Below are 26,562 nucleotides of genomic sequence, written 5' to 3' on the forward strand. Positions count from 1 at the left end.
GTGGGGTTCAAGTAGGCCTAGGTCCCCTTCCTCAGGAGACTTCCTTTTTAAGCCTTCATCTGAAGTTCAGTTTGTTCAGTTTCTCACCCCTGTATTTTCAGACTTCCAGCTCATGAGGTTATTTCCTAAAATGATCAGCCTTGACCTTGGTGAAAGCCTTTCTCTGAACCTGAAGTTCTTCAGCTTATAAAGAAGAGAGGACACCTGTCTAAGGTGTTTTAAGAATGAGAGCGTGTGTAGAGCAGGGTTCAGTGCTTAGTGAGTGCTCTTAAATGGTCCCAGTTTCTGGGCATCTGCCTGGTGGGGTGGAGGAGGGCAAGGGGAGGAGGGGACACAAGGAATCCTGCTGTAACCCTCCCAGGTGGTCTGGAAAGCAGGCACACTATTCTGCGTTTCTCAGCTGAGGCTGGAGGCCCAACAGCAGGGCCGGACTGCGCCTGGCTCGGTTTGGGTGCTCCGACTGAGCGCCAACCTTACCTACCCAGGGCCTCCAGTCCCCGCCCTCTGAACTTCCCGCCGCAGACTGCTCCCAGGCTGGGTCCGCCCCCTCCGCTGCGGTCCCGCCCCCCACGGCCCCGCCCCCAGGCGGAGCCAGCGGCCGAGCGGTAGCGGGAGAGGCAGCGGGACCCCAGCGCGGGAGGCGGCCACCAGGCGGGAGCCCCAGAGGTACCGGCGGGAGCGGGGGAGTGGAAGCACCGCGGTCGGGCCGGACAGGGGGAAAGGTGGCTTGGCGTGGGCCCGGGTGGTGTGTATGTGGAAGGGGGATCCTTGCCGCGTTCGCTGCCTGCACCCTCCTAACCTCCGTCCGGGCTCCGGTCCCGAGTCAGCACGTCCAGTCCCCTGCGTCCGGCCGGCTGGCGGCCCCCACTCTCCTCTGCGTGACGGCCCGGCCCGCCCGGCCAGTGTGAGGGCGATTGGATGCGGCGGCCCCCGACTCCTCTGGGCGGCGCTGGCGACTGCCCCTGCGGCCGGCCGTGTGCAGGGCTCCCCCTGTCCTGGGGCTCCCCTGATATCGGGACGGCCTCCTCCCCAGCCTTTGCACACCGCCCCCCAGTCTGAGGTCTGGCCTGGGAGGAAACATCTGTCGCCCCCCCTGGCAGCAGAAATGGGGTCATGACCTCCAGATGTGCTGGGAAGCGTCCAGCACCTCCTCCTGGGGCAGCCAGGCCTTCCGGATCTGTGGGGGCGGGGCTGGCCCTCTCCCCCCAGTGACACAGGCTGCAAGGAATGTCCTGGCCTCAATAGACCCTGTGTGAAGCTGCCGGGTGGGGGGCAGAGCCCAAGAACACCCCCAAAGGCAGGGCCAGAGCCCAGCCTTGGGCCAGAACAAGAGGCAGCCCATGGGCTGTGCACACACACATACACAGAGCTCAGCCCACACGGAACAGAGGCATACACAGCTCCCCTCTCATGTCCCCTCCCACCCCAACACACACATCACAGCCCAGGCCCGAGAGCTTGGCACACGGACCAAAGGTCTGCCTCACCACCACATACTTAACACATGGCCGGCTTCACACTCTTGAACCTCCTTTCAGTCTCTCAGTGGTTTTGGGAAAGGGCAGATGAGAGGACAGAGGCTCAGCCTCGGTTTCAGACATTGTCCTAGGAGAAACTATGGGAGGAGGCACCCCGAACTTGGAGGCCTACCCTTGCAGGGTCCTGGAGCTCTGGATGAGGGCTGCACGGAACCCCTGCCCCTGCCCTGTCCTAGCCTAGCCACACACAGCGTCACTGGAGGATGGACCAAGACCTGCCAGCAGTTGTCTGTGTTGCCAGTGGAGGGTCCCATATCCCTGCCCTGCCCGCCCACACCAACCTGGGTCCACTTGGGGCGGCCCCCCTCCCCCAACTTTCTCACACCACCCTTTGCACCTGCCCTTGGGTCTCCACACATTTCCGCATTTAGCAGGTCCCTGGTGCCTTGGGTGTCTCAGTCTTACATCCTGTGAGACTTTGAGCCTCAGCCCAACCCCCATTCACCTCACACCTACATATACAGGGGCAGTTGTGGGCAGGTACCACACTGTTTAGGCCTGGGAGATTGGCAGACCTGGGTTCAAATCCTAGCTGTAATGTGGGGTTATGTCAGGCAAAGAGCCTCCCTTTATCTGGACCTCAGTTTGAGCATTTGTCACATGGGACTCAGACTCCCCTGTCAGCTTCAGGTAGGCAGCGGTCCCATGGTCCCAGTTACTGCAAAGGGGTTCCATCTGTGTGACTCCTTCCCCTGCCCCCCAGGCATGGCCACAGTCTCCAGCAGAGAGTGAGCCTGGCTGGGCCTGTCCTTCAGGCCGGGGTGATGGGTCCCATGACTGGGCTGGTGTGACCCCAGCACCTTCCTCAGGATATGCGGCTGGGCAGGGGGCTGGGCTCAGAGTTGGGGCCACTTCCTGTACTGAAGGAAGTCCTCCTGCCGTTTCTGTTGCCCTGCCAGTGCCCCCGGGAACCCCTGTGTCCTTGAGGTGTTGAGGCCATGAGAGCCAGGACATTGAGACCCAGCTTCTGGGTGCTCAGCTCCTCAGGGACCCTGGAGGAAGTGGGAGGGGCAGGGAGGAAGGTCTCTGGGGACAGGACGTCCTCCCTTTGTCAAGTGGGCCAGACCCAGACACCAGTGGCACCATGGGTTTCCCGTCCCAGGCGGGACAAACCATCTGTCCAACTGGGCCAGGACTTGGTAGGGACCCTCATTCTGGGCCCAGGCCAAAGCCAAGGTGTGTGAGTAGGAACTGAGGGGACCCTGGCAGCCCCGGTGCTGCCCGGGTTCCAAGCCCCCAGGGCCAAGACTGGGACAGCCCAGCCCCTGGCCCTGACCAGTGCTTAGCTTCAGGAGGGGGCTGGAAACCTCAGCCTAAGGCAGACAAGGAAGTGGCCAGGAAAGCGGAAGCGGCTTTGATGGTCGCGGAGGGGGCCGGAAGCCAACCCGCGTGGTGGAGGACCAGGCTGGGGGCCTGGGTTCCTGTTTTCTCCCCAGGCCCCTCTGAGCAGCCCCCTCCTTCCTCAGGGCAGGAACTGGCCTGCTGCCCGGGCACCAACCCCCCGTGCCCGCCAATGCGACCCGTTCCCCGGAGAGCCAGGCCCACAGCACGCCCATGTGGGCCGGCGGCGGCGTGGGGAGCCCTCGGCGGGGCGCGGCCCCTGCACCCACGGATGACCTCTTTGCGCGCAAGCTGCGCCAGCCAGCACGGCCCCCGCTGACACCGCACACCTTCGAGCCAAGGCCAGCCCGCGGCCCGCTCCTGCGCAGCGGCAGCGATGCGGGCGAGGCCCGGCCCCCCACACCAGCCAGCCCGCGTGCCCGTGCCCACAGCCACGAGGAGGCCAGCCGCCCTGCCGCGGGCCCCACCCGGCTCTTCACTGACCCGCTGGCCCTGCTAGGGCTGCCGGCCGAGGAGCCGGAGCCCGCCTTTCCGCCAGTGCCTGAGCCCCACTGGTTTGCCCACTATGACGTGCAGAGTCTCCTCTTTGACTGGGCTCCAAAGCCGCGGGGGACAGGGGGCCACGCGGAGGCCGCCTCTGGGACTCCGGCCTCTGCCGAGGACCGCTCTGCGGGCTCGGACCTGCTGCTTGAAGCGCCTGGCTTTGTGAGTGAGCTTGGGGGTGAAGGTGAGCTGGGCCTGGGTGGACCCGTGCCCCCACCCGTGCCCCCTGCACTGCCCAACGCCGCCGTGTCCGTCCTGGAGGAGCCACAGAACCGAACTTCAGCCTACAGCCTGGAGCACGCAGACCTGGGCGCCGGCTACTACCGCAAGTACTTCTATGGCAAAGGTAAGGGGAGGGCTGCCTGGCTGGGCGGCAGTCCCTGTCACCTGGGGAGCACACAGTAGGGCTCACGAGTTGTCCCTTCCCTGTTAAGTTCCTGGCCATATGAAGGACCGTGCTCTGCCTCTGGGGCCAAGACCGCCCTGCGGAGCCGAGCTTTAACCATGTTCCTAAGGCCTTTGGCCGCCATCTGATTCTTCCTCCTACCCCTCCGGGCTGGGGGGAGATTTCCCATCAACATTTCTGTGAGGTGGAAACAGGTCTGAGAACCTCTGCACCCTTGTGGGAAGCTTGTTCCTTCTCATCGGCGGTCAGAAGCGACGGCCGCTTACATCCTGCCGCGGAACATGGGCGTGGCGCGCGGGGCCTTGCAGGACGTAGACCTGGAAGCAGGCAGGCATTGGCCCCCTGCGTCGGGGGCAGGCGTGCTGTGGGCGGAGCCGCCGAGGGGGCGGGGCAGAGGGCCCAGCATCAGGGAGGCCGCACGAATAGGGATTTGGCCTTGTAGGATGTAGGCGGGGCAGCGGAGGGAGGGGGCCTTAGTCTAAGGTCTGCACTAGGAGATGCGATGGGGCGTGGGCGGGGCTTCGAGATGGGCGTGGTCGAGCCCGGGTGGGACTCCCAGGGGGGCGGGACCGGTCATCCACGGCCCCGGCCCCCCTCCCCACCAGAACATCAGAACTTCTTCGGACTGGACGAGGTGCTGGGCCCGGTGGCAGTGAGCCTGCGGAGGGAAGAGAAGGAAAGCAGCGGAGGGGGCACTCTGCACAGCTACCGCATCATCGTGCGGACCACACAGGTGGGCGGGGGGCCTGAGATCCGACCGCGGATTGCCTCCTCGAAAACCTGTATGGATTCTGAGGTCCGTACATCCCCTCCTCAGCTCCGGACCCTCCGAGGCACCATCTCGGAAGATGCGCTGCCGCCGGGGCCCCCACGGGGCCTGTCCCCTAGAAAGCTTCTGGAACACGTGGCTCCGCGGCTGAGCCCGACCTGCCTGCGCCTGGGCTCAGCTTCACCAAAGGTGCCACGCACGCTGCTCACGCTGGATGAGCAAGTGGTGAGTGGCCGGCGGGGTCCCCCCTCGGATCCCAACCCAACAGCTACATACACCTGGTCAGAACCCAGCCTGTTCAGCTCCCAGCGACCCAGCCTTGACCCTGATCCTGGGCCAGACGGTGACCCAGGAGAGCTGGCCTTTCAGAGAGGGAAGCAGAGGTCATCCAGAACCTTGCCTCTCAAAGTAAAATTTGTAGACCAGCAGCAACATCCACATTATCTGGGAGCTAGTTAGAAATGCAGATTTGGGGGCCCTATACTTCGCCTCTGATCTGCTGAATCAGAGGCTGTACTTTAAGAAGGTCCCGAGTTAATTCCTATGTACATTTCAGCTGAGAAGCACTGGTCTGACCATCCCCTCCCCTTCCTGCACACACCTCTCATTCTCATCCACTGTCCACTTGGCCGGCAAGGTGCTACATAGTCTCCTCTCAGTGCGGGGTGCTTACACCTTGGGGCTGCCTATCCCACTATGGGGCAGTGGAAGTCCCTCCCTAGCCTGTGCTGAAAGCTGCCCGCTGGCTCTGATTCTCCTCCTCTGTGTCATTCAATCTGTCAGCCACTCAACAAACATTTCCTCAACCTTGGTGCCAGGCCCCAGAGTGGACACTGGAGACATGTCCAGACGAGGTGCTGTCTCTGAGTAGCTCGCAGCCAGCGGGGGGGAGGGGGGGGAGACCCACCCACAGGGAATCGTGAGGGATTGTGGAGCAGTGAAAGGGGAATGTTGAAGGCTCCATGGGGCACGAAGTTTGTTTTGACAGCCCTGCCTTGGCTGGGGGTTTAGTTTTATGGTAGAAATAGAGTTTAAATCAGGAAAAGCAGGCATTTTCTGGGCAGAAGGAACAACTTGTGTGAAAGCTTAGAGACTGAGAGCAGGTCACACTGGGGTCCTATAGGGAGTTCTGTGTGGCTGGAGTTGTGCTTGGGGGGAAGGGGTGGGGGGAAGGCTTGCATTTGGTGGTGGGGGCACTGGGGAGCCATGGAAGATATGAGAGGTAGAGCAGCCCTCTGGCTGGAGTATGGGGGCCAGACTGGAGGGTCAGGGAGGCCAGGCCAAAGGCTGTTGCAGTCATCCAGGCCACAACCGGCGGTGATGATGCAGATGTGAAGGGGAGAGGACAGTCCAGGGGTAGATGGGTGGATGGGAGCATCCATGAGGAGATGAGGCGTCCAGGTGAGGGAAGGACATCTGGGTAGCTGGAGAAGTATGTCTGGAGCTCAGAAGAAAGGTTGGGGCTGGAGGCAGAGACTGGAGTGTGTTTCCATGGAGACAGCTGTTGCAGTCACTGAGGGCGAAGACCATGGGTGGAGAAGAGGCCCAGACCAGGGCGGGTGGGGTCGCTAGGGTCTCAGGCAACATGAAGTTTAGTTGTTCCAAGTGCCTGCTATGGTGTGACCGTGCCAGGACGAAGCCATGCCTGTGGGCTGTCAGGGGAAGCTGGGGCGGAAGCGGGGCTGCAGGGGTTCCAAAGGACCCACTCAAAGTGGGGCCTGTGGGTGTAGACAAGTTTCATATGAAGAAAGGAGGCCTGAGCTGGAGGGGCCCGAGAACCTTGACCTCAGCACGATTAACCCCCGATGGGAGGAAGCCAAAGGAGCCAGGGGCAGGGCAAGCGAAGGTGGTGCAGGGCTCAAGGCCTCCAGAGGCTGGGCTGGGGGTGCCTGGGATTTGAGGGAGGGGAGGATAGGCTAACCTTGAGATAAGGAGAACAATGGGAACATTTATTGGGATCAAGCGCACTCTGCCTGGGTCTTCTTCACGAATCACCTCCTCTCTCTCAAGTGGTCACTTGAGAACCAACGCCCCTCCTGGTCCCTTCTCACCTGTGACTTCTCCCGACCACTGGCAGCAGGATCTACTGAACCTTAGAAGGTCTTAGAAGACCCAGAGGAGGCTTAGGGAGGGTGGCGCTCAGGGACACATGTAGAGACAGCCCGGCCCTCGGGTCATTCCCCAAGACCTGGGGGGGACCCCAGAAACTGAGGCCTGGGCCTTCCATCTGTTCCCCGCGCCCCCCTCCCCATCCCGGCAGCTGAGCTTCCAGCGCAAGGTGGGCATCCTGTACTGCCGCGCGGGCCAGGCCTCGGAGGAGGACATGTACAACAACCGGGAGGCAGGACCCGCCTTCATGCAGTTCCTCACCCTGCTGGGCGACGTGGTGCGGCTCAAAGGCTTTGAGAGCTACAGGGCCCAACTGGACACCAAAAGTGAGGTCCTGGGGGGCTGGGGAGAGGGGGGCAGACAGCCTTGGCGGGAACCAGCTGCCTTGTCATTTCTCTACCCCATGCTGGCCTGGGCCCAGGCTCGGGGTTGCAGAGTTCTTTGGGTAGGCTGAGGACACGGGTCAGGGGCTGTGGGGGCCAAGCGAGCCATAGGCTGAAAGGAGGGACTAGGATCGTCCCCCGAGGCCCTGATGTCCTACCATCTGAGCTGGGGCCAAGGGGGTTTGCGGGCACCACGCCCCCCACCACACACATAGTCCGCCAGCCCAGCTTCCTGGGGAGCACGCCTGCTTCTCTGGTTGGAAGTGTCCCAGGGCCCCTTATGGAGCACCAGTCTTGCCTCCCACTCTCAGCTGCTCCCCACATGCTGGTGCCTGGGCCGACATCTGTCCTCTCCCGGGACATCCACCCCCGCCTCCCTCATAGCGGGCCATTCCTCCTTTCGGTCTTCATTCTGTCTCGGCTCGCCTGCCTGGAGCCTGGAGCCTGTGGGGGAAGGGGAAGGGAGCAGCCAAAGCTGAGGCCCCTAAACCTCATGGCCCGTGGCGGGAAGGGGTTGTTCACCTGCTGGCTGGGGACACAGGAGCTCCAGACCGCAGGCAGGGATGGCAAGTTCAAGAAGATTCCCCTTCCTCTCCCTCTGTGTCCCCAATTCCCTGGCCGCAGCGGATTCCACGGGCACGCACTCCCTCTACACCACCTACCAGGACCACGAGATCATGTTCCACGTGTCCACGATGCTGCCTTACACCCCCAATAACCAGCAGCAGGTGTGAGGGGGCCAGCTTGGGGCGGGGGGTAGCCAAGAGCCTCTGGGGACCCCTGCAGGGTGTTGTGTGGGCAGAGGCATTTGAGCCTTGGCCTGGCTTCTCTTGAGCCTTAACAATCTTCCCCAAAGGCAAACACCCAGACCTTGACCAGGGGCAGATGGGGGAGCCGCTGACGCTCAGGCTCTGGCCTGACTGCATGTGGAGGGGCTTGGAGGACAGACAGGTCCCGCTTACACCCCCCACCGTCTAACTCCCAGCTCCTGCGGAAACGCCACATCGGCAACGACATCGTGACCATCGTGTTCCAGGAGCCCGGCAGCAAGCCCTTCTCCCCTACCACCATCCGCTCACACTTCCAGCACGTGTTCCTGGTGGTGCGGGCTGACGCGCCCTGCACTCCGCACACCTCCTACAGGTGGGTGCCCCGGGGGGTCTCAGTTCTGCCGATGTCGGGGGCCCTCCCGGTTGCCCCTGACTCCCACCTCCCTCCCTTCAGGGTGGCCGTGAGCCGCACCCAGGACACCCCGGCCTTTGGACCAGCTCTGCCCCAGGGCGGAGGCCCCTTCGCGGCCAACTCCGACTTCCGCGCCTTCCTGCTGGCCAAGGCGCTCAACGGTGAGCAGGCAGCGGGCCACGCACGCCAGTTCCACGCCATGGCCACGCGCACGCGTCAGCAGTACCTGCAGGACCTGGCCACCAACGAGGTGACCACCACGTCGCTGGACTCGGCTTCGCGCTTCGGCCTGCCCTCCCTGGGCGGGAGGCGGCGGGCGCCCCCTCGGGGCCCGGGCGCCGAGCTGCAGGCGGCGGGGGCGCTCGTGTGGGGCGTGCGCGCGGCGCCCGGAGCGCGGGGAGCGGCGGGGGCCGGGGTCGAGGCCGGAGGTCCCGACGACGCCGAGGTGCCCTGCCTGCTGGGCATCTCGGCGGAGGCGCTGGTACTCGTGGCGCCGCGCGACGGTCGCGTGGTCTTCAACTGCGCCTGTCGCGACGTGCTGGCCTGGACCTTCTCGGAGCAGCGGCTCGACCTGTACCACGGCCGCGGGGAGGCGATCACGCTGCGGTTCGACGGGTCCCCCGGCCAAGCCGTAGGCGAGGTCGTGGCGCGCCTGCAGGTGAGGCCCTGGAGTCAGGGCGGGCGCTCGGAGGGCGGAGAAGGCGCTGGAGCCCCTCGCTCCCGCCGCCTCTCCCGTGAAAGGGGAAACCCGGGGCCGGGGGGTGAGATCCAGCCCTGGCGCTTGGCAGAGCTGGAACTGGGGGGTCCTCCGGCGGGTGGCTTGCGCTGTCTGAGCCCCAGACCCTGGGTCCGCGGGGTGGGTGCGGGGAGGTCCGGCCGGCCCCGGGGCGGGGGCTGCGGTGGCGCCGGCGCGGTCCCCCCTCCCCGGCTCACGCCCCGCCCCGCCCCAGCTGGTGAGCCGTGGCTGCGAGACCCGCGAGCTGGCGCTGCCCCGCGACGGCCAAGGCCGCCTGGGCTTCGAGGTGGACGCCGAGGGCTTCATCACGCACGTGGAGCGCTTCACGTTCGCCGAGACGGCGGGGCTGCGGCCGGGGGCGCGCCTGCTGCGCGTGTGCGGCCAGACGCTGCTCACGCTGGGCTCAGAGGCCGCCGCCCAGCTCCTGCGCTCGGCGCCCAAGGTCTGCGTCACCGTCCTGCCCCCCGACGAGAGCGGCCGGCCCCGCAGGTCAGGCCCGGGACGCGGGGAGGCGGGAGGACCCGGCCGCTGGCCACCTCGGAGCCCGTGCCTCCCGGGTCGCCGTTAGCATTTCCTCAGAGAGTACCTACGGAGAGGCAGGCTCTCCTCCAGAGACTCAGTCCCTTAATCCCTGGGAGTCCTATGCAGCTGTGAAGCCAATTAAACAGGCTGTTTTCACTGCTCGGGATCTAACAATCAGCCCCATCTTTTTTTTTTTTTTTTTTTAAAGGATCATCCAAAACACATACATGCTATTGATTAATTGCTGCCTTAGCCAGGACATGCGAACTTTTTCTGTAAAGCGCCAGATAGTAAATATTTAGGTTTTCTGGGCCATCTGGTCTCTGCTACAGGTACACAGCTCTGCTGTAGCACAAAAGCATCCGTAGACGACTGGTAAATGCATGAGTTTTCTTTATTCCACTAAAACTTTGTGGGCACTGAAATTCGAATTTCCTTGATTTTCACGTGCCATGAAATATTCTTTTGATTTCTTTCAATGGTTTAACAATGTAAAACCCACTCTTGGCTCACAGGAGTACAAGAACAGTAGCATCTGCTAAAACAGAAAAAGGCACACAGGCTGGATTTGGTTCACGAGCAGTAGGTTTTAGATCTCCACGCTAAGTGATTTACTTGTGTTAGTATTTAAAGCCTCACAGCAAGCTGTGGACCAGTACTGTTATCCCCATTTCACAGATGGAGAAATCGGTGTTCCGAGCAAGTTGCCCGGGATATGCAGGAGCAGCACTGGGGCCTGAAAAATGGCCAGCAGTCAGGCAAACAGTTTTCATTGTTAGGGAGTTTGGAGAGCTCTCCTCCTGGAAGTGAGCCTCAGGGACAGCTGGGAGTGGGGTTGGAGATGCAGGATACTGGGGACAGGCCATTCCTGCCTGACACGGCCCACTCCTCCCTGCAGGAGCTTTTCGGAGCTGTACACGCTATCTCTGCAGGAGCCCAGCCGGCGTCCTGCCCCGGAGCCGGTGCAGGAGGAGGCCCCAGGGGTGGTGACCCTGCTGCCCACCACGAAGCAGCTGCTGCAATTGTGCCTGCACGATGGTGGCAGTCCCACAGGGCCTGGGGATCTGGCTGAAGAGAGGACTGAGTTCCTGCACAGCCAGCACTCACCGTCCCCCCGCAGGTGCCCCCTCTTGGCCTTCCCTTCTCTCCGGGCGCAGTGAGGCCGGACCGGCGTGGTCCGGAAAGCAGGGGCCGTGGATTGTGGCTTCCCTGGCTGAGCTGTCCCTGCTCTCCCCAGTTCCCTGTCAGACGAGGCCCCAGTCCTGCCCAACACCACCCCGGACCTCCTCCTGGCCGCCACGGCCAAGCCGGCAGCACCTAGTACTGGCAGAGAGACACCCCCCACCCAGGTGAGCAGAAACGAGACTCTGGAGCCCGAAGCGCGGGGGTGGGCACGGTGGTGGTGGTGGACGTTTCTGCATCCATACCCATTCATACCCCCCCAGGATGGGCCAGGCAGCCCCAGTGGTGGTGAGGACAGGGACGACCCGGCCCCAGAGCTGAGGGCCTCCTTCCTGCCACGAACCTTGTCTCTGCGGAACTCCATCAGCAAAAGTGAGTCTAGGGCAAGGTGGGGCAGGGTGGTGGGGGGCTCAGAGTGGCTGGCTTGGGCTTCCGTGGCTGAGCCACCTCCTTGTGTCCACAGTCATGTCGGAGGCAGGCAGTGAGACCCTGGAAGATGAGTGGCAGTCCATCTCAGAGATCGCCTCCACTTGCAACACCATCCTGCAGTCACTGTCCCGGGAGGGTGAGGCCACCAGGGCGCTGAGGCTGGAGCCGGGATAGGGTGGAGCTTTCTCCTTTTACCTACCTGCCCACGTGATCCCTGTGTCTACCCACAGGACAGCCCATCCCAGAGAATGGAGATGGCAAGGGAATGCCAAAGGCCGATGCCGAGTAAGCCTCCCTGTGCCGGACCTAGTCCCTTCACTGTGCGCGCGTGACCACCGTCGGTGCCCACGATGAGAACTAAGCCTTGTCCCAGGCAGGGCTCTGCTTTTCTGGACATAGAAGTCTGGGAACACAGGAGCTGGGCCTGTCCCATTTAAGTGGGTCGGGGGATAGGCAGAGGTGCTGCTGCCTGCCTGGTCCTGTGACTTGACCCCTCTGTCCTCAGGCCAGAACCCGGGAGCCTGTCCGAGAAGGTTTCTCACCTGGAGGCCACACTCAGGAAGCTGCAGGAGGACCTGGAGAAGGTGACAGTGTGGGTGGGCTGGGGGTCAGCAGGGAGTGTACGGGGCTGCCCTGGGAAAGGAGCCAGCGTCGTGACACCTGCCTCCCCCCACCCCAGGAGAGGGCGGACAGGGCAGCCCTGGAGGAGGAGGTCCGGAGCCTGCGGCACAACAACCGGAGGCTTCAGGCTGAGTCGGAGAGCGCTGCCACCCGCTTGCTCCTGGCATCCAAGCAGCTGGGCACACCCACCACCGATCTGGACTGAGCCGACTGTCTGGTCCAGCCTCAGCCTGGCTGGGGACCTGCTGGCTACTGCTCAGGCCCTTCAGGGCACCTGGGGCACAGCAGGGGCCCTGGGCCCTCCTCAGGAACTCTCCCTGCGCTCCGAGGCGCATCTTAGCACTGCCCCACTCCCCCTCCCGGAATTTGGTGGTGAAGTCCCCCTTACCCTGTCCCTGTTTGTAAATATTCTGTGGAGAAAAGGGGACTTCAGGGAGTAAAGAAGCCACTACTATTTGTGTCTGTGTGGGTGTTCATGACATGATGGGGGAAGGGGTTTTGCCTCCAGAGGCTCCAGCCAGGTTCCCGGACCACTTAGAAGGACAGGCCTTTGGACCATTGGTCCAGGTTAGGTTGGCACACGCTGAGGCGTTCTCTGAAGCTAGGCCACCCCTTGGCTTCTCTCTCACAAACATTGATTTGGTCTCGTGTTGGGAAGCAGATGTTCACACCCCCACACCTGCTCTGCTTTGTCTTGGGAGCCGGCCCAGCCAGGCACTTGCCCCGTAACCAGACCTGAGGGAAGGAGATCAGGGGCAGAAGGGACAGAGGTGGACCTGCAGGGCAGGGGGAGGGATGGAGTTTAGGGATCAATGAGAGCCCGACTATGCCGGGATGTAAAGACCCTCTCACTTTTCAAGGTGCTGCCCCCCCCAAGGCAGGCTGCACCTCCTTTCTGTAGGTAGGCTGGCGCTCCCTTGACCCTAAGAGGTGACCGTATGACCCTGGGAAAGCCAAGGGGGAGGCGTGGCCAGGCTGGGAGGACTAGGGCTCATTCGTTCCCCCGGGGGAATCAGGCAGCGCACACTGCTCAGCTAAGCCAACCGCTTCCTCTGCTCCGGACCCTCCTCAGCCCTCCGGATGCCTCCGGCGGCTCGCCCTAGCCCCGCCCCCGGTGCTGGGGTTCCGTCAAGCCCCGCCTCTCCGGGTGCTACCCCGCGGGTTCGCAGGGGTCTTGACCTGGCAACCGCGCTCGGGGCCGCCCCTTGCACTTGGCCTGATCCCTGAGTGGCCCACCTGCTTCGGGCCCCACCCCTGGCTCCGCCCCCTGGGCCAGAGGCTGGAGTGCAGGCTCGGCTCTCCAGATGCCGTCCGGTACCCCGACGTTCCGCACCTGCTGGGGTCGTCCTCGCAGGCACAGTCCGTCGGCGTCTGCAGCCAGGGCCTGTTGTTCCCAGGGGACGCGCTAGCTTCTTGCTGCAGGCCCTAACGATAACCCACAGGCGTCTGCCTTCGCCTCCCGCAGCAGCCCGAAGCCAGAATTTAGCCGCCGCCAGACCCAGGGCCGGGGTTTCCCCGCAGCGCATCGCCCGCCCCCGCCCCCGCCCCTTGCAGAATACTCTCCGTGCGCCTGCGCACTTGAGAAGGCAGGGTCTTGCGGGCCAAGGCCTTTCACGAAGACTGCTTTACTGCGCCTGCGTCGGGCTAAACCGGAAGTACGTCCAGCTCCCCCTCTTCGGGCTGTGGCCTAGCTTTTGTTTAGGCCTCCCTGCGCTGCAGACTTTTTCTTTGGCCCTGGCAGAACAGGATGCCAAAGCAAAGGCCTCTACCTGGAATCTCCTCTTCCCCAGCAGATGCAGACTTTCCCTTAACCATCCAAGAGATGAAATTCAAACCTCTTTGTCCAGAGTCCTTGGTCTTTTATAGCCTGAGCCTATCAAATCTTTCCAGCATGGTCTCTCTTACCCTCCTCTCTCGAACGCTGGTAAATGCTCTGTAAACACCCTACTCTGTTGATCTAAGACCTAAAGCTGATACAGCCTGTGACACCACCCTTCCTGAAACTACTCCATCCCCACAACTGGTGGGCCCTACCTGCCTCTTCCCCCAATGGGACAGCACCCGCATTAGCTGCCTGCTGTCATGCCCCGGGCATTTCATTCCTGAGGCCATCCTCAGACTGCAAGCTTCCGGATTCATCCAGTTCTGGATCACTCATGTCCAGCAAGGTATGCTGTTTGCTGAAAGAAGGGAAATCTCCGGCCAGCTTGGCAATGAATTTATTAGTTCAGAGTAGAAAAAGCAAGAGTCCAACTGCTTTGATTCTTCAGTAAAAACTGAGCCTCTTGATTGGAGAGCTGCCAGCCTGCCCTCCCCCCTACTCTCCAAACAACTAGCCCTACTATTAAGGCACTTGAGAAAAGGGGAAACAGAGAAGTCTCAGACTGCACCTCCCTGGATCCTGGAAAGGGCCAGTGTTGTCCAACCAGTTCCCTCCAGCCACAGCTGAGCAAGGCAAGAGCTGGCAGAGACCTCTACAGGGCCAGGAGGCCAGGCCCTCAAACGCTGGTGTTAGTTCAAGGACAATGCCGGCACCACAGAGGGGCTGGTAAGGGGCATTATTTTGGCACAAGGTGGGAATCAATCCATGATTGGAGGAAGACACTTGGTGATAAGGCTTTGTGGCCTCAAAGGCCATAGCTCCAGCCTGTCCCTCTCTCTAGGAGAGTATTAGAAGCTGGAGGGTTGGGATGGGCACCCCCAGAATTCCCTATAAGGAGAAGGGAGCTGAACATCAGCACAGGGGAAGAGTTTGATTCCTCCCTGCTCCCCCCTTTCCAGAGAAGTTAATGCTTCTGCTTAAGCACCTCCAAAAAGAGAGAGAGATAGACACTGCCAATAAAAGAATAAAATGCACTCCCCCCTCCCCTGGAAGACATTACCCAAAGAAGTTGGGGGCAGCTGGAGCACACCCCCCAGAATCCGTAAGTGCTTGCTTTGGGAGGGCTTCGATCTCCTGCAACCCTGTGCTCCAGGCGGGGTAAGTGTCACCCACTTAGGAGCTGATCTGACTCAGAAGGGCTGAGAAGTCCATGTCTGCGATGGAGGAGAAGTCTTCATCCCCTGAGAGGAGGCCGTTGGGGAGCCCAGAGGCCCCCAGGGGAGCAGGAGCTGGGTCGGGGGGCCTCTGGGACCCTGTCACCAGGCGTGTTATTGCCTCAGGGTACTCCATCAGCATGGGCTCGGCTGTGTGTGGGGCTGCAGATACACCTTGGTTCAGCAGCTGCTGAAACTCCGAGTTGTCGACGCATGCCAGGTCTGTGAACACGGCCGGGTCAGTGCCGCTGCCCAGCAGGGCCCCCAGGTCTTCGTCAGCGTCAAACTGCAGCTGCAGCAGGGCCTCCGACAGTGTCCCTTCCCCGGCCTGGGCGGTCTTGGGGGCGGGGGGGACCACAGCCTGAGTGAGGCCTGAGGGGGCTAAGATTGGGGCCGGGGCTGGGGCCGGGGCCGGGACCGGGGCCAGGATTGGGGCAGGGGCCGGTGCCAAGGCAGGGGTCTGGTTTGGAATCTGCCCCGAAGGAAAGACCATGGGGGAGAACTCCTCGAAGTTGATGGTGCTGAGGGATGGCGTAAAGGGATAGGGCTGGGGAGCTGGGAGAGAGAAACAGAGAGTCAGGGCTCAGAGAAAGTTTCAGAGACCCACCTCGCTGTCTGTGCCCCAGCCCCTATCAGTAGGGCTTAGGATCAGCCCCTCCCTAGAAGGTCCCAGCCAGCACCCTCACTCCCTCCTTTCACTCCTTCTGACCTATGTGGTTCTATCCTCACCTCCTCCAGCCCCCCGAGCTCTCCCACCGTCTGAGAGGAAGGGATGCTGTCGGAGCAGCTGGTAAAACTTCACTTGACAGCTAAAAACTAAGGCCCAAGACACCAGGAGCCCAAAGAGCATCCGGGGTCATGGCCTGAAGCAGGACCCTCTTACTCTTTTTTGAGCTACAGATGAGAGCGTACATTCTGCTGCATTAGAGGAGATTTTGAGTCCCTAATTCTACAGAGAGCTGAGGGAAAAGACTGCATTTTTCAACTGTCTCCCAAGGCATCCAATACGGGGTTTAGCTGACACAGTGGTTCCCAGACCTCAGTGCTCATTAGTGCATTAGCTGGTTCCTGGGCCACGCTTCCGCAGCCCTGGATGGCGCAGGTCTGTAAGAAGGCCCGGGAATGCACGTCTTCACCACTCCCCTAATGGCTCTGATGTACGTAACATCAGAGCCTCAAGCCCTCGGGCCGCAGGCCTCAAGCCCTGAGAAACAAGGGCCCAACAGAGAGCAGGCTTCAGACACTGTGGGTGAAGCTGACTGCTTGCTTATCCTCCCAACCCAGGTATCTAAACCACAGGCAAACGGATTTGAGCCTGTAGTTCAGATGGGGCAACGAGAAATTCTTACCTGGCTTGGGGACGGAAGTTGTGCTTCGGGAAGGCACCGCAATGCGCCGGGGTGGAGGCCTGGGGTCAGTGGGTCCTGTGGGGCAAGGAAGGCTGGTCAGTTCCCAGCCCCTTCCTAGTCTCACTCCCCATCCCACCCTCTTCCCTCTAATGCTCTCCACTGCCCCTCTCACCATTGAAGGGGCTTTTTTTCATGATGCTCTTGAAGGTCTCGTATGTCCTTTTGCGTTTCTCCTCAATCCGGTGACGATCATCTAGAAAAGTAACGGGGAGAAGTGGGCCTTGCTCTTTTCAGCTGGATCCCCAGAGCTTTCAAAGGACACTCAGGAGGAAGATGATGACCCTTCCGTAAGACCCTTTTTCCAAAGCCTCCCTGCCAATGAGAAGAGCCGCAGGATATCGTGACAAGCAACAACTCTGAGAAGCCCAGAACTTTCTCAGAAGGCCTCTGTTAGTGATCGTGACCCCCCCCCCAAAGGCCACGTGGATGCCTCCAGGTAAAGGGGCCACACTCTGGGGGGGCAGAAGCCCTTGTGGGACCCTGTCTCCAGCTTGTTCTCTCACCGGCGTTGCCTACGTCCTAGCTTCCCCCCAGCCTGGATCCAGGCCTGGCCACGATCTTTGCGCTCTGGGGCAGCTGAGGCACGACAGGCTTGCCAAAGACCAACAGAGACCCATACTCTTATCCCTGATGGTTGCCTAGTTCCGTCCGGAACCTCTAGAACTGCTTCTAAGTACTGTGGCAAGTGGGTAACTCCAGAGTACTCAACGCCATGTCCAGAGCCAGCCTCATCATCTCACCTCCAAAACCCGCTTCATCCTCCTCCAGTGTCCCTGCACCACCCGTGTGCCCTGTCATCAAAGTTAGAAACCTTGAAATCGTCCTCAGCGTCCTCCTTCCTCTCACTCCCCACCATCCACGAACTTGACACACATCTACCGAGCACCCACCGCACGCAGGCTCCATTCTAGCCACTGTGGATATGGCTGCAAGTAGACGAGATGCCTACTGCCCTGAAGGCCGACACCCTAGTGACAGGGGGACAGGGATACAACTACATACAAGGGACAGGAGCTCTGAGGAAGAGACACAGCGTGATGTAAGAGAACCGGAAGTGAGGCTGGAGCATTGAGCCTGGAGGTGGCCAGGGAAGCACTGGTGTGAGCCCAGCCTACGAAGACCAAGCGGTCCAAGCCGAGGCAGGAGCTGGAGCGTGGGTCCCGAGGAGGACGGCGGTGGAGGGGCCCTTGGCCCTTCGCTCAAGGCTCACAGCGCATCTCCTGGACCACCGCGCCATCTTCCTTGCAACAGCCTCCCTGCCTTGAGGCTCTCCCTCTCTGATCCTCAACTCACTCCTCCCCGAGCGAGCGTCCAGATCCACTGGCGTCCCTTCCTTGCTTAAACCTCTGGTGGCTCCCCGCTGCCTTTAGGACGAAATCCTGGATGAATACTTGAGCCTGACACTCGAGGCCCTCCTGCCGGCCCCGGCTCACTGTCCACCGGCAGCTCCCACGAGGCTGTCCCCAAACGCGGTGGGCACCCTCCAACACCCCCGCGCCTCCAGGTGCCGGTCCACCAGCCTGGAGGATGCACTTCTGGGTCCTTCTCCACCTTAAACGCTCCCATCGCTTGCGGCCATCTCCAGCTCTTTTGCACACCCCTCCCTCCGTCTCACACGTCACTCTGTCACTCAAAAATCTGTTCTGCGTGTTTGTCTTTCTCATGTGACTGAGCTCCCGGAGCGCAGGGAACACATCTTAGTCATCTCTGTATTCACAGTCCCCGGCACGGGCCCTGGCACACGAGCGGGCACTTGCTAATTATTTGCAGAACGAACTGATGGCCGTTTCAGGGGTCGCTTTCCAAACTCTATTAGACCGCTCCGAGGGCAGCAAACACTCTCAGGCTAGATGACGGGCTTTGGACTGAAGATCATTCCGGCTGTTCCTAATGCGGTCAGGTGCCCGAAAGCCTGGACAAAAATTATGACGATGTGGTCGTGGCAAGAGACACACAGCGTGGAAGCACGAGCCTGGAGCCAGAGAGCCTGGGTTTAAATACTAACTCTCTGATCATCGATGTGACCTGGGGCAAGTTAGACGCAATCTTCTAAAATCAGGTAATTCGCCGATATGCTTGGAATGGGACCAGACCCATAGTAAGGACTCAGGGCCCTTACTATTAACCGAGGCAAACGAGACCGTATGATTATTGCATGAACCCCTGCCCCGACTGCAGAGCGTGGCCCTCGCCCCCCGCAGCAGACGTCTAGCCCTGGCCTTGCTTTTGCTGGCCGGAGTCCGACGGCCCGGCTGCCTCCCTCCCAGCTGTGTACCTGTGTCTGGCAAGTACTGGAACTCCATGGGCTCACTGAGCTCCCGATCTGAAGGCCGCCGCAGCTGCATGGAGACCCGCACGGGGGCCTGCAGGCTGGGGTCCGCATAGGGAGGTGTCCGGAACACAATGGCCACTTGTCGGTGGACGTCAGCTTGTGAAAAGGAACCTCGGGCCTCCCAGCCTGGTCCCGTGAAATACACTTCAATGTCCTCTGCAAGGGACGGGGCAGCGGTGTGGGTCACTGCGCTCAGCTCGCACGGCTGCCCGCCCCGTCCCAGGGGCTGAGATTTGTCCCAGGAGATCCATCACTCTGCCGCCCCCGAGGGGTTGGTGGGCGCCGCAGGTCAGTGTCCCGACACTCACCGTCTCTGCTCAGCCCTGCCCCTCACCTCCTGGTCCAGAGTCCAGCCCTCTTCCTGGTGCGTACCTTTCTGCACCTTGTCGCACAGCAGGAAGATCTCGTCCCCGCCGAGGCAGCTCCCGGAGTTCCGGTTCACCCGGCAGATCTTCAGCTCCGCGGTGTTGGGGGCGCCTGAGGGTGTGGGGTGGGGGAGGAAGCCCAGGACCGTCCAGCAGACGTCTCCAAGGCTGGCCCCCATGAGATACAACATCTCTGTCCATCCCAAAGTCAAGGCTGCCCACAGCTTGCTGACCACACCTCTGCGGCCAAGGTGCACCAATCCCGTGGCTCCCCGCCCCCAACTCTTCTGGCAACTGTTTAAGCACTAGCACCTGTGCACCCGGCGCCGCGCCAGGCACGGAGAACGCACAAAACCCAAACATCCAGGACCTCATGGGGCTTAGAGTATGGGGGAGCCAGTCTGGTCCCACCTTCTCTCTTTCCGCCACACCAAGGCAACCTTCAGGGCCCCTGCTTGACAACAAACCCTTCCCTCCTGACCTCTACTTCCTTCTGGTTTCCTATCCTTAGGGCTCCAGAGCCCTTTTATTTTCAATTCATCCTGGCCGATTACTTAATTAAAAGACTCCAATTGGTCGACAATGGCCCAGTCCATCTGTGAACTTCCTGTGAGCTTTCATCATTGAATTACTACTCTGCGCCATCATCTTCTTCCTGGGAGTTAATTTCCTGGAGTCGTTAGTACAGTTCTGGCCACGCCAGCCTCTCATCACATGTTCAAAGGGCTTGTCCTCCCTCTGACTCCCAGCCGGCCTGGAAGCTATGCCTCAGGGCAGCTCGGGGTCTTCTCCGCCTGGTCCCCGCAGCCAGCACAGAGCTGGACACAGAAGAGATGACAAATGCGCCAGATGCCTGAACGAAGCCACAGCTCCTCTCGCAGGCCATTCCCAGCCAACCCTGTTCCTCCTTCCAGGCTCGTCCCTCTCCCCTTCCCATGGCTCCTTGGCCACTTACGGTTGTCAAAAATGGGATGAGAGAGGACAGGTGACAAGCGGAGGGGCCTGCCTGCCGGGTCCCGCACTGTCACCTGGAAGCAGAGCCGCACTGCGTTCAGGTCATAGTCCCCACGCTGTTCTTCTATGGGAACTGCCACAAAAACACATGGTCAGGAGATGGGGAGGCATGGCTGGGAATGGGGGGGCGGGGCAAGGAGCTCAGGGCTGGGAGGATTGCTCAAGGGTGTGTCAGACAGTGGGAGTCCTAACGGAGGAGAGAGAGAAGAATCTAGACCCATCACTGACCTGTGTGACCCATCTGTGACCCTGGATGTCAGGTCCCCTCACTGGCTCCCACTTTCCCCAACACTAAACTGGGAGTGTGTACTGAATGGGCAGCAAAATTCTAGCTGTACTAGGAATCTTGGCCAATGAGGGAGAGACGCAAGGAAGGTGGCTTCGGAAGGCGGACAGAGGGTGGGGGTGCTTCCGCCAGGCCCCAGCCTTTGCTCCCTCACCCCTCACCTTGGAAGGGATTGTTATTGGTCTGGATGCGTTGACTGATGGCCTGCTCCAGGTCCCGCTTCTTTACACACTGGATCCCCAGGTTCTGGAAACTGAGTCCCCCCCAGGAATGAGTCCCATTGTCTCGGCCCAGTCTGCCCCTCCCTCCTCCACCCATTCTCCAGATCACCACTCCGCTTCACCCCCTCGAATGGCTTCCTCCTGTGCTGCAAAGGAACCCACTCCCTACCTTGGCTGACAAGCACTTGTGCCCTGCGTCCTGGCCCTAGCCACAGCCCCTGCTGGTCCCCTACCCTCAGCTGCAGTGGCTTTTTTTGTTCTCCGAACACACTAAACTCACCCTCCACTTCAAGGCCTGTGCATTTGTTCAATCTGCTTGGACTGTTTTTTCCATGCTTCTCCGCTCTTTCTCACTACTCAAGCCTTAACTGAAAGGCGTTTCCTGACTTGCCGGCTCCCCGGCCTCCCCTCCACCAGTCGGCTGTTCCTCCAACCTAAAACTGTTTTTATTTTCATAAGTGAAGTTGCTCTGGGGGTTCAGAGGTGATTAGAGATCCATCCCCATCCCATGGAGCTCATATCTACTTGACAGTGGAGATGCACAAACAGATAATCCAAGGCAAAGAGAGTCTGCTTGCAGAACTGGGAGTGAGGAATTCTGCTCTGTGATCAGGATGGAGTCCCACTGTAACAGCTGCACAGCTGCCCTGCCTCCTGTCCCCCTGCCTCCTGTCCCCCTACCTCACCCCCACACCCTGCTGGTCAGGAGCTCACCTGTGGATGCAGCGGTCTGGGCAGAGCTCAGCCTCATAGAAGCCATCCCGGCAGTCTTTCCCCACAAGCTCATGGGGGTGAGGACGGTGAGGGGGGTCTTTGGTGACCAGGGAGATGCGAACCGTCCCCGGCCCAGTGTAGCCATTGATCTGTTCAAAGTACAGAGAACATCTAGACACTCAGGAATTCCAGTCCCAACTCCCAGACACTGACTGCACCCAGGCCTGGAGGCGAGCCCGCTGGGCTTCCACAGTTCCTGCAAACCCACTCTGGGCCCCCCACCCCACCACTAACAGCCATACTGACCTTGATGGTGGGATGGGTCTTGGTGGTATCCGTGCTCCTCTCGCCTGGGATACTGCCCGCTGAGCGGCCCTCGCACTTGTAGCGGAAGCGCATTCCCCGCTGCTTGGGCTGCTCGATGATCTCCACATAAGGGCCAGGGGCCTGGGCAGGCTCTGCAGGCGAAACCCAGACCAACCCCGTTCAGGCCGCTGTCCTCCCTGCCCCAAACCCTGGGGGGCTCCTCCCCAGTCACTGAGAAAGGATGGTCCACTTACCAGACGGGAAGATGAGGGGAAACAGGTCTGAAAGGGGAGGGAGACAGGGGTCAGCACAAGCCCACTTCCCATCCTTACCAGGCAGGGCCTGCCGCCCCTCGGAGAGGACATGGAGCCAGGCTCCCTCCCTCCGAAGGGCACTGAGTCAGGGCTTGCTCCCTAGAGCCTGCGGTGGAACTAAGAAGGGGCAAAGAGGGCAGAAACACCTGTTTCCTATGGGAAAACTGGGTACAGTGCCCTCTCCTTATGGAGGGAAACGGAGTCAGGACCTGTTCTACTTTCACAAGGAAAACTAAGGGAGGGCACTCCGCACCCCTCATCCTGGGAGGAAACTGAGTCAGATACATTCTCCTCTAACAAGGAAACTAAGTCAGAACCGCCCCCATGGCCCCGGGGTGAAACTGAGTCAAAGCTCACCGCCACCGCCCCCCCCCCGCGGGGATACTGAGTCAAGACCCCGCCACCCAAAGGGGAAACTGAGTCAGACCCTTCAAAGCCCGCCCCGCCCCGCGCCACCATCCGGCCGGCCGCTCCCTGCGCAGCGTCCATCGGCGCAGGAAGGGGCGGAAAGCGGCGCGGGGGCTCCCGTCGCTGTCCCCGCGGCCCCGACGCGGCCACCCCGCGGGTTCAGAGGGCGCCCTCACCGTCCATGGCCGGGGTCCCGGGGGCGGGGCCGGGGTCGCAGCTGGGCCCGCAGCGCGCGCTACAGCGAAGCCATTCGCCAGAGGCGGAAATGCGCCGCGCGCGCCCGCCGCCGCGTCACTGCCGGGAATCCGGCCGCGCCTGCGCACTGCGTTGTCGCCGCCGCCGCCGCCGCCGCCGCCGCCGCCGCCGTCAACACCAACTCCCGCGCGGGTCCAAGTGCGCGCCCCGCCGAGGACTAGAGGCCGAGCGCGCCGCCGCTGCCGGAGGCTGGGAACAGGCGCTCGCCGCTCCGGGGACTAAGAAGCTGCTCGTCGCGGCGCCGCTCCCGGGGCTGGCGGGGCCGCTGGGCTCCCTCCCTTGGTCTGGGCCCCGCCTGGAGGGCGGGCCCGGCGATTACTCACAATGTTTTTAGGGGATTTCGGGGCCCCCTCCCGCTGATCGGAGGAGTTTGGTGATGTCACCCAGGCCCGGTCTGGAGCCCAGCCAGGGCTGCTGGCTGCGGCCGTCTGCCCTGCGCAGGGAAAGGCCCGGGCCTGCTTCGCCCGCAAAGGCCAGGTGGCTGAACTCCACACGGTTTCCTAATCGCTGAAGGTGCTTCTTGGTGGTCGTCGCGGCAGAAGGATTTTTTTTTAAATTAGCCATCCACCCCAATCTAAAGCAGCGGGGCAAAGGGGACGACCGGACTTCTCCACCCGCAGTGCTTGTGTTCGCACCGTGGGCTTCGCGGAGCCTGCTGCACGCCAGGGGCGACCGAGGCCGGGCCGCGTCCGCTCCCGCTAGCTAGGGGGGCCTGGGCGCTCGTGGGTTTAAGATGCAAATGCGTTTAGGGTTCATCCCTACTCCGGGTCCTGGGGAGCGGTGGATGGGCAGGCGGAAATCTCCAGAGCCTCTCTGCTGCCAGATGTCTGTGTCTTAGAAGGTCCCGGACCCCTGGGGCCCGCCTAAAGCAGCGGGGTCATTTCCCCCTCTCCCCCGCCCATCTCCCCAGGGCCTACTGCTAGATTCCAACCGGTGGCCAGAGCATTTCCACTAATTACCCATCAAGTGACCTCTCAGCGGGGGTATCGTCTCCTATCTCCTAGCCCTTATGCGGGGTGAGGGAGGAGGCTGGAGTAACCCCACGCCGGCCTTTTTGCTCATCTCCAAAGGAAGATAGATGCCCCACGGCGGGCAGCAGATTCTTCCCCAAATGGAGAAAGACCAAATTCGTTCTAAATTAGGGAGTCATGTGGGAATTGGAAAAGATTGGAAATTCTGACTTGCTTTCCCAGGCTCTGAAAAAACAGGAAGAGAAAAGTGAAAACAGTTAACCACTCCTCCCACTCATTTCGGTTTCTCCTTTGGCTGGCCCGGATTTGAAGAGTCAACTCACTTTTTTTTTTTTTGAGGAGGCCGACTTCAGGTTGACAGAATGGATTCATTACAATCTTTGGTTAATGACGCACAATTATTGATTCTTGCATGATCCTCTTTTTAAAATGCACGTGTATTTGGGGCGACCGTGTGGCTCAGCTGTTGTGTCTGCCTTAGTCTGGGGTCATGATCCCAGTGTCCTCAGATAGAGTCCCACCTGGGACACCCTGCTCAGCGGAAAGCCTGCTTCTTCCTCACCCACTCCTCCTGCTTGTGTTCCTTCTCTCGCTGTCTCTCTCTCTCTCAAATAAATAAATAAAATCTTTAAACAAAAATAAATAAAAGGAGTGCCTGGGTGGCTCAGTGGGTTAAAGCCTGTCTTTGGCTCAGGTCATGATCTCAGGGTCCTGGAATCGAGCCCTGCATGGGGCTCTCTGCTCAGCAGGGAGCATGCTTCCCCCTCTCTCTGCCTGCCTCTCTGCCTACTTGTGATCTCTGTCTGTCAAATAAATAAATAAAATCTTTAAAAATAAATAAAATTCACATATGTATAACTTAACACATTGAATCGCAGTGTGCCCATTGCAATACTTAAGGGGCTACGTAGAGTGTCCACCCACGCGCTCCTCCCCTGTTCATCCCTCCCTACACTGCTGGCCGTGCACCATCACCCAGTATTCTGTGTCATTCCCTTGACATGTTTTAGAAGAAAAAAAAAAGTGTACTCACATATACATGCCCACACAACATGACGTTTGGTTTTAATGAGTTCTGAAGTCTATGAAGTCTATGAAGAGAGTATCCTATTGCTTTTCCTTTGTTACTTGCTTTTATTTTTATTTATTTTTTTAAAGATTTTATTTTTTTATTTGACAGTCGGAGATCACAAGTAGGCAGAGAAGCAGGCAGAGAGGAGGAAGCAGGCTCCCTGCTGAGCAGAGAGCCCGATGTGGGGCTCTGGGGCTCGATCCCAGGACTCTGAGATCATGACCTGAGCCAAAGGCAGAAGCTTAACCCACTGAGACACCCAGGTGCCCCAGGACTACAGGGTTTTAACTTAACCTCAATTATCTTATGTATTTATCCTGTGTTAAAAAAAAGAATTCTCTTTTTTCCAGAAATAGAAAAATCCATCCTTAAGTTTACATGCAGTCTCAAGGGACCCCAAATAGCCAAAATAATCTGGAAAAAGAACAAAGTTGGAGGAGTAATACTTCTTGATTCCAAAACTTACTCTAAGAGACGACTAATCAAACCAAGGTGGTACAGACATAAAGATCAATGAAATAGAATAGATACCCAGAAAAATAAACTTTTACATACATGGTTGAATGATTTTTAAAGATTTTTTTTTTTTAATTGGCCAGAAAGAGAGAGAGAGGACATAAGCAAGGGGAGTGGCAGCCAGAGGGAGAAGCAGGGTGTCTGCTGAGCCGGGAGCCCGATGCTGGACTCCATCCCAGGACCCTGGGATCATGACCTGAGCCAAAGGCAGACGCCCAACGACTAAGCCACCCAGGCGCCCTAATGTCAGTGTACTTAATGCACGGAACTATACACTTAAAATGGTTAAAATGGTAAATTTTATATGCTGCACATTTTACCACAGCAAAAAAAACAAAACAAAAAACCTCTGTTCTCAAGACGCCAACCAAATACGCATTTGATGTGTTTCACACTTTACAAAAAAACCTCTCAGAATTAACAACGCCAACTGCTACCAATAACGTGGTTATTGAAAATAGAAAATGTTTTTTCAGTACTTGTGCTTAGGTATATATAACTGGGGGTACATATCCATTATCAGGTAAGGTGGCTCATTTCTAGTTCTAGTTTACTAAGAAAGTATATGGTAAATGGGTATTGATTGCTTTTCCCACATCTACAGAGAAGATCAGATGATTTTTGTCCTTTATCCATTAATGTAGAGTATGATGTGGATTTCCTAATAGTAAACCATCCTGTATTCTTGGAATAAAACTAACTTGGTCACGGTGTGTTATAATGTTGACTTTGATTCACTGCTATCTGTGGAAGGGATTTTCCAACTGTATTTCCATCTCCTTAGAAATATTAGAATCAGCTTGTTAATTTTTATAAAATAGCACCAAATCTATAGATCAATTTGGGAGCATCAACATCTTAATATCAAGTTCTCAGTCCATAAGGATGGTTATGATCTACACTTGCTATGCTTTCTTTTCTTTTTTAAGATTTTATTTATTTATTTGACACAAAGAGAGAGAGAGAAAGAGCACAAGCAGGGGGTGTAGCAGGCAGAGGAAGAGGGAGAAGCAGGCTCCCCACTGAGCAGGGAGCCTGACATGGAGCTTGATCCCAGGACCCTGGGACCATGACCTAAGGTGAAGGCAGACGTCCAACCAACTGAGCCACCCAGGCACCCCTAGGTTTTCCTTAAATTTTTATGTAGTATCTTGTAGATCTCAGTGTACAAGTCTTGTACATCTTTTGTCAAATTTATCTCTAAGTATTCCGAATTTTATGGTATTTGTAATGTTTTTAAATTTTTAATTTTCAATTGTTGCCAGTATATAGACATATTCTTTATTTATTTAAAATTGATTTGCTTGAGAGAGAGAGAGCATGCATGTGTGCATGGGTGGGTGGTAGAGGAAGAGAGAGTCTTAAGCAGACTCCACTCTGAGCATGGGGTCAATCTCATGACCTTGAGACCAACCTGAGCTAAAACCAAGAGTCAGATGTTCAACTGACTGTGTCACCCAGGTGCCCCGAAATATAATTTATTTTAGAATATTGCATCCCACAACCTTAATAAAGTCATATTTTGTTCTTGTAGCTTTGTTGTAAATTCCTTAGGACTTTCTAAATAGATGATCATGTTGTC

The 26,562-nt window shown here is 59.1% G+C and overlaps 2 protein-coding genes across 3 annotated transcripts; one reads left to right on the top strand and one right to left on the bottom strand.

Moving 5' to 3' along the window:
* The first annotated feature begins 586 nt into the window (after window positions 1-586).
* Window positions 587-12,217, top strand: SIPA1 (signal-induced proliferation-associated 1). The gene is made up of 16 exons (XM_032879467.1): window positions 587-666; window positions 3,005-3,768; window positions 4,434-4,561; window positions 4,646-4,822; window positions 6,858-7,032; window positions 7,714-7,817; window positions 8,075-8,232; window positions 8,314-8,929; window positions 9,222-9,496; window positions 10,428-10,649; window positions 10,767-10,878; window positions 10,975-11,083; window positions 11,175-11,276; window positions 11,371-11,425; window positions 11,646-11,724; window positions 11,820-12,217. The coding sequence occupies exons 2-16, from the start codon at window positions 3,093-3,095 to the stop codon at window positions 11,964-11,966; spliced, it is 3,135 nt and encodes a 1,044-aa protein (XP_032735358.1). The 5' UTR covers window positions 587-666; window positions 3,005-3,092; the 3' UTR covers window positions 11,967-12,217.
* Window positions 12,218-13,963: 1,746 nt separating this feature from the next.
* Window positions 13,964-22,486, bottom strand: RELA (RELA proto-oncogene, NF-kB subunit). Of its 2 annotated transcripts, XM_032879468.1 has the most exons (11): window positions 22,343-22,478; window positions 21,699-21,725; window positions 21,445-21,596; window positions 21,139-21,287; window positions 20,365-20,456; window positions 19,859-19,990; window positions 18,911-19,015; window positions 18,482-18,694; window positions 16,319-16,399; window positions 16,147-16,221; window positions 13,964-15,352 (listed from the first exon to the last, which is right to left on the bottom strand). In XM_032879468.1, exons 1-11 carry the CDS (start codon window positions 22,347-22,349, stop codon window positions 14,757-14,759), a joined length of 1,629 nt encoding a protein of 542 aa, XP_032735359.1. In that variant the 5' UTR covers window positions 22,350-22,478; the 3' UTR covers window positions 13,964-14,756. The 2 variants fall into 2 exon arrangements, with proteins under 2 accessions (XP_032735359.1, XP_032735360.1); XM_032879469.1 differs by lacking the exons at window positions 18,482-18,694; window positions 18,911-19,015 and having other exon boundaries at window positions 22,343-22,486.
* Between the last annotated feature and the right edge of the window lie 4,076 nt (window positions 22,487-26,562).

This window comes from Lontra canadensis, unplaced genomic scaffold (assembly GCF_010015895.1).
Source record: "Lontra canadensis isolate GAN:19392208 unplaced genomic scaffold, GSC_riverotter_1.0 scaffold66, whole genome shotgun sequence".
Lineage (NCBI taxonomy): Eukaryota > Metazoa > Chordata > Mammalia > Carnivora > Mustelidae > Lontra > Lontra canadensis.

Coding starts and splice junctions, on each gene's coding strand:
- SIPA1 (XM_032879467.1), top strand. CDS start 3,093: ATGTGGGCCGGCGGCGGCGTGGGGAGCCCTCGGCGGGGCGCGGCCCCT. Junction 7,818..8,074: donor CCCCCAATAACCAGCAGCAG/GTGTGAGGGGGC, acceptor TCTAACTCCCAG/CTCCTGCGGAAACGCCACAT. Junction 11,277..11,370: donor GCAGTCACTGTCCCGGGAGG/GTGAGGCCACCA, acceptor GTCTACCCACAG/GACAGCCCATCCCAGAGAAT.
- RELA (XM_032879468.1), bottom strand. Junction 20,457..21,138: donor CCAGACCGCTGCATCCACAG/GTGAGCTCCTGA, acceptor GGGGGGACTCAG/TTTCCAGAACCTGGGGATCC. Junction 18,695..18,910: donor GTGCGACAAGGTGCAGAAAG/GTACGCACCAGG, acceptor CGTCCCTTGCAG/AGGACATTGAAGTGTATTTC.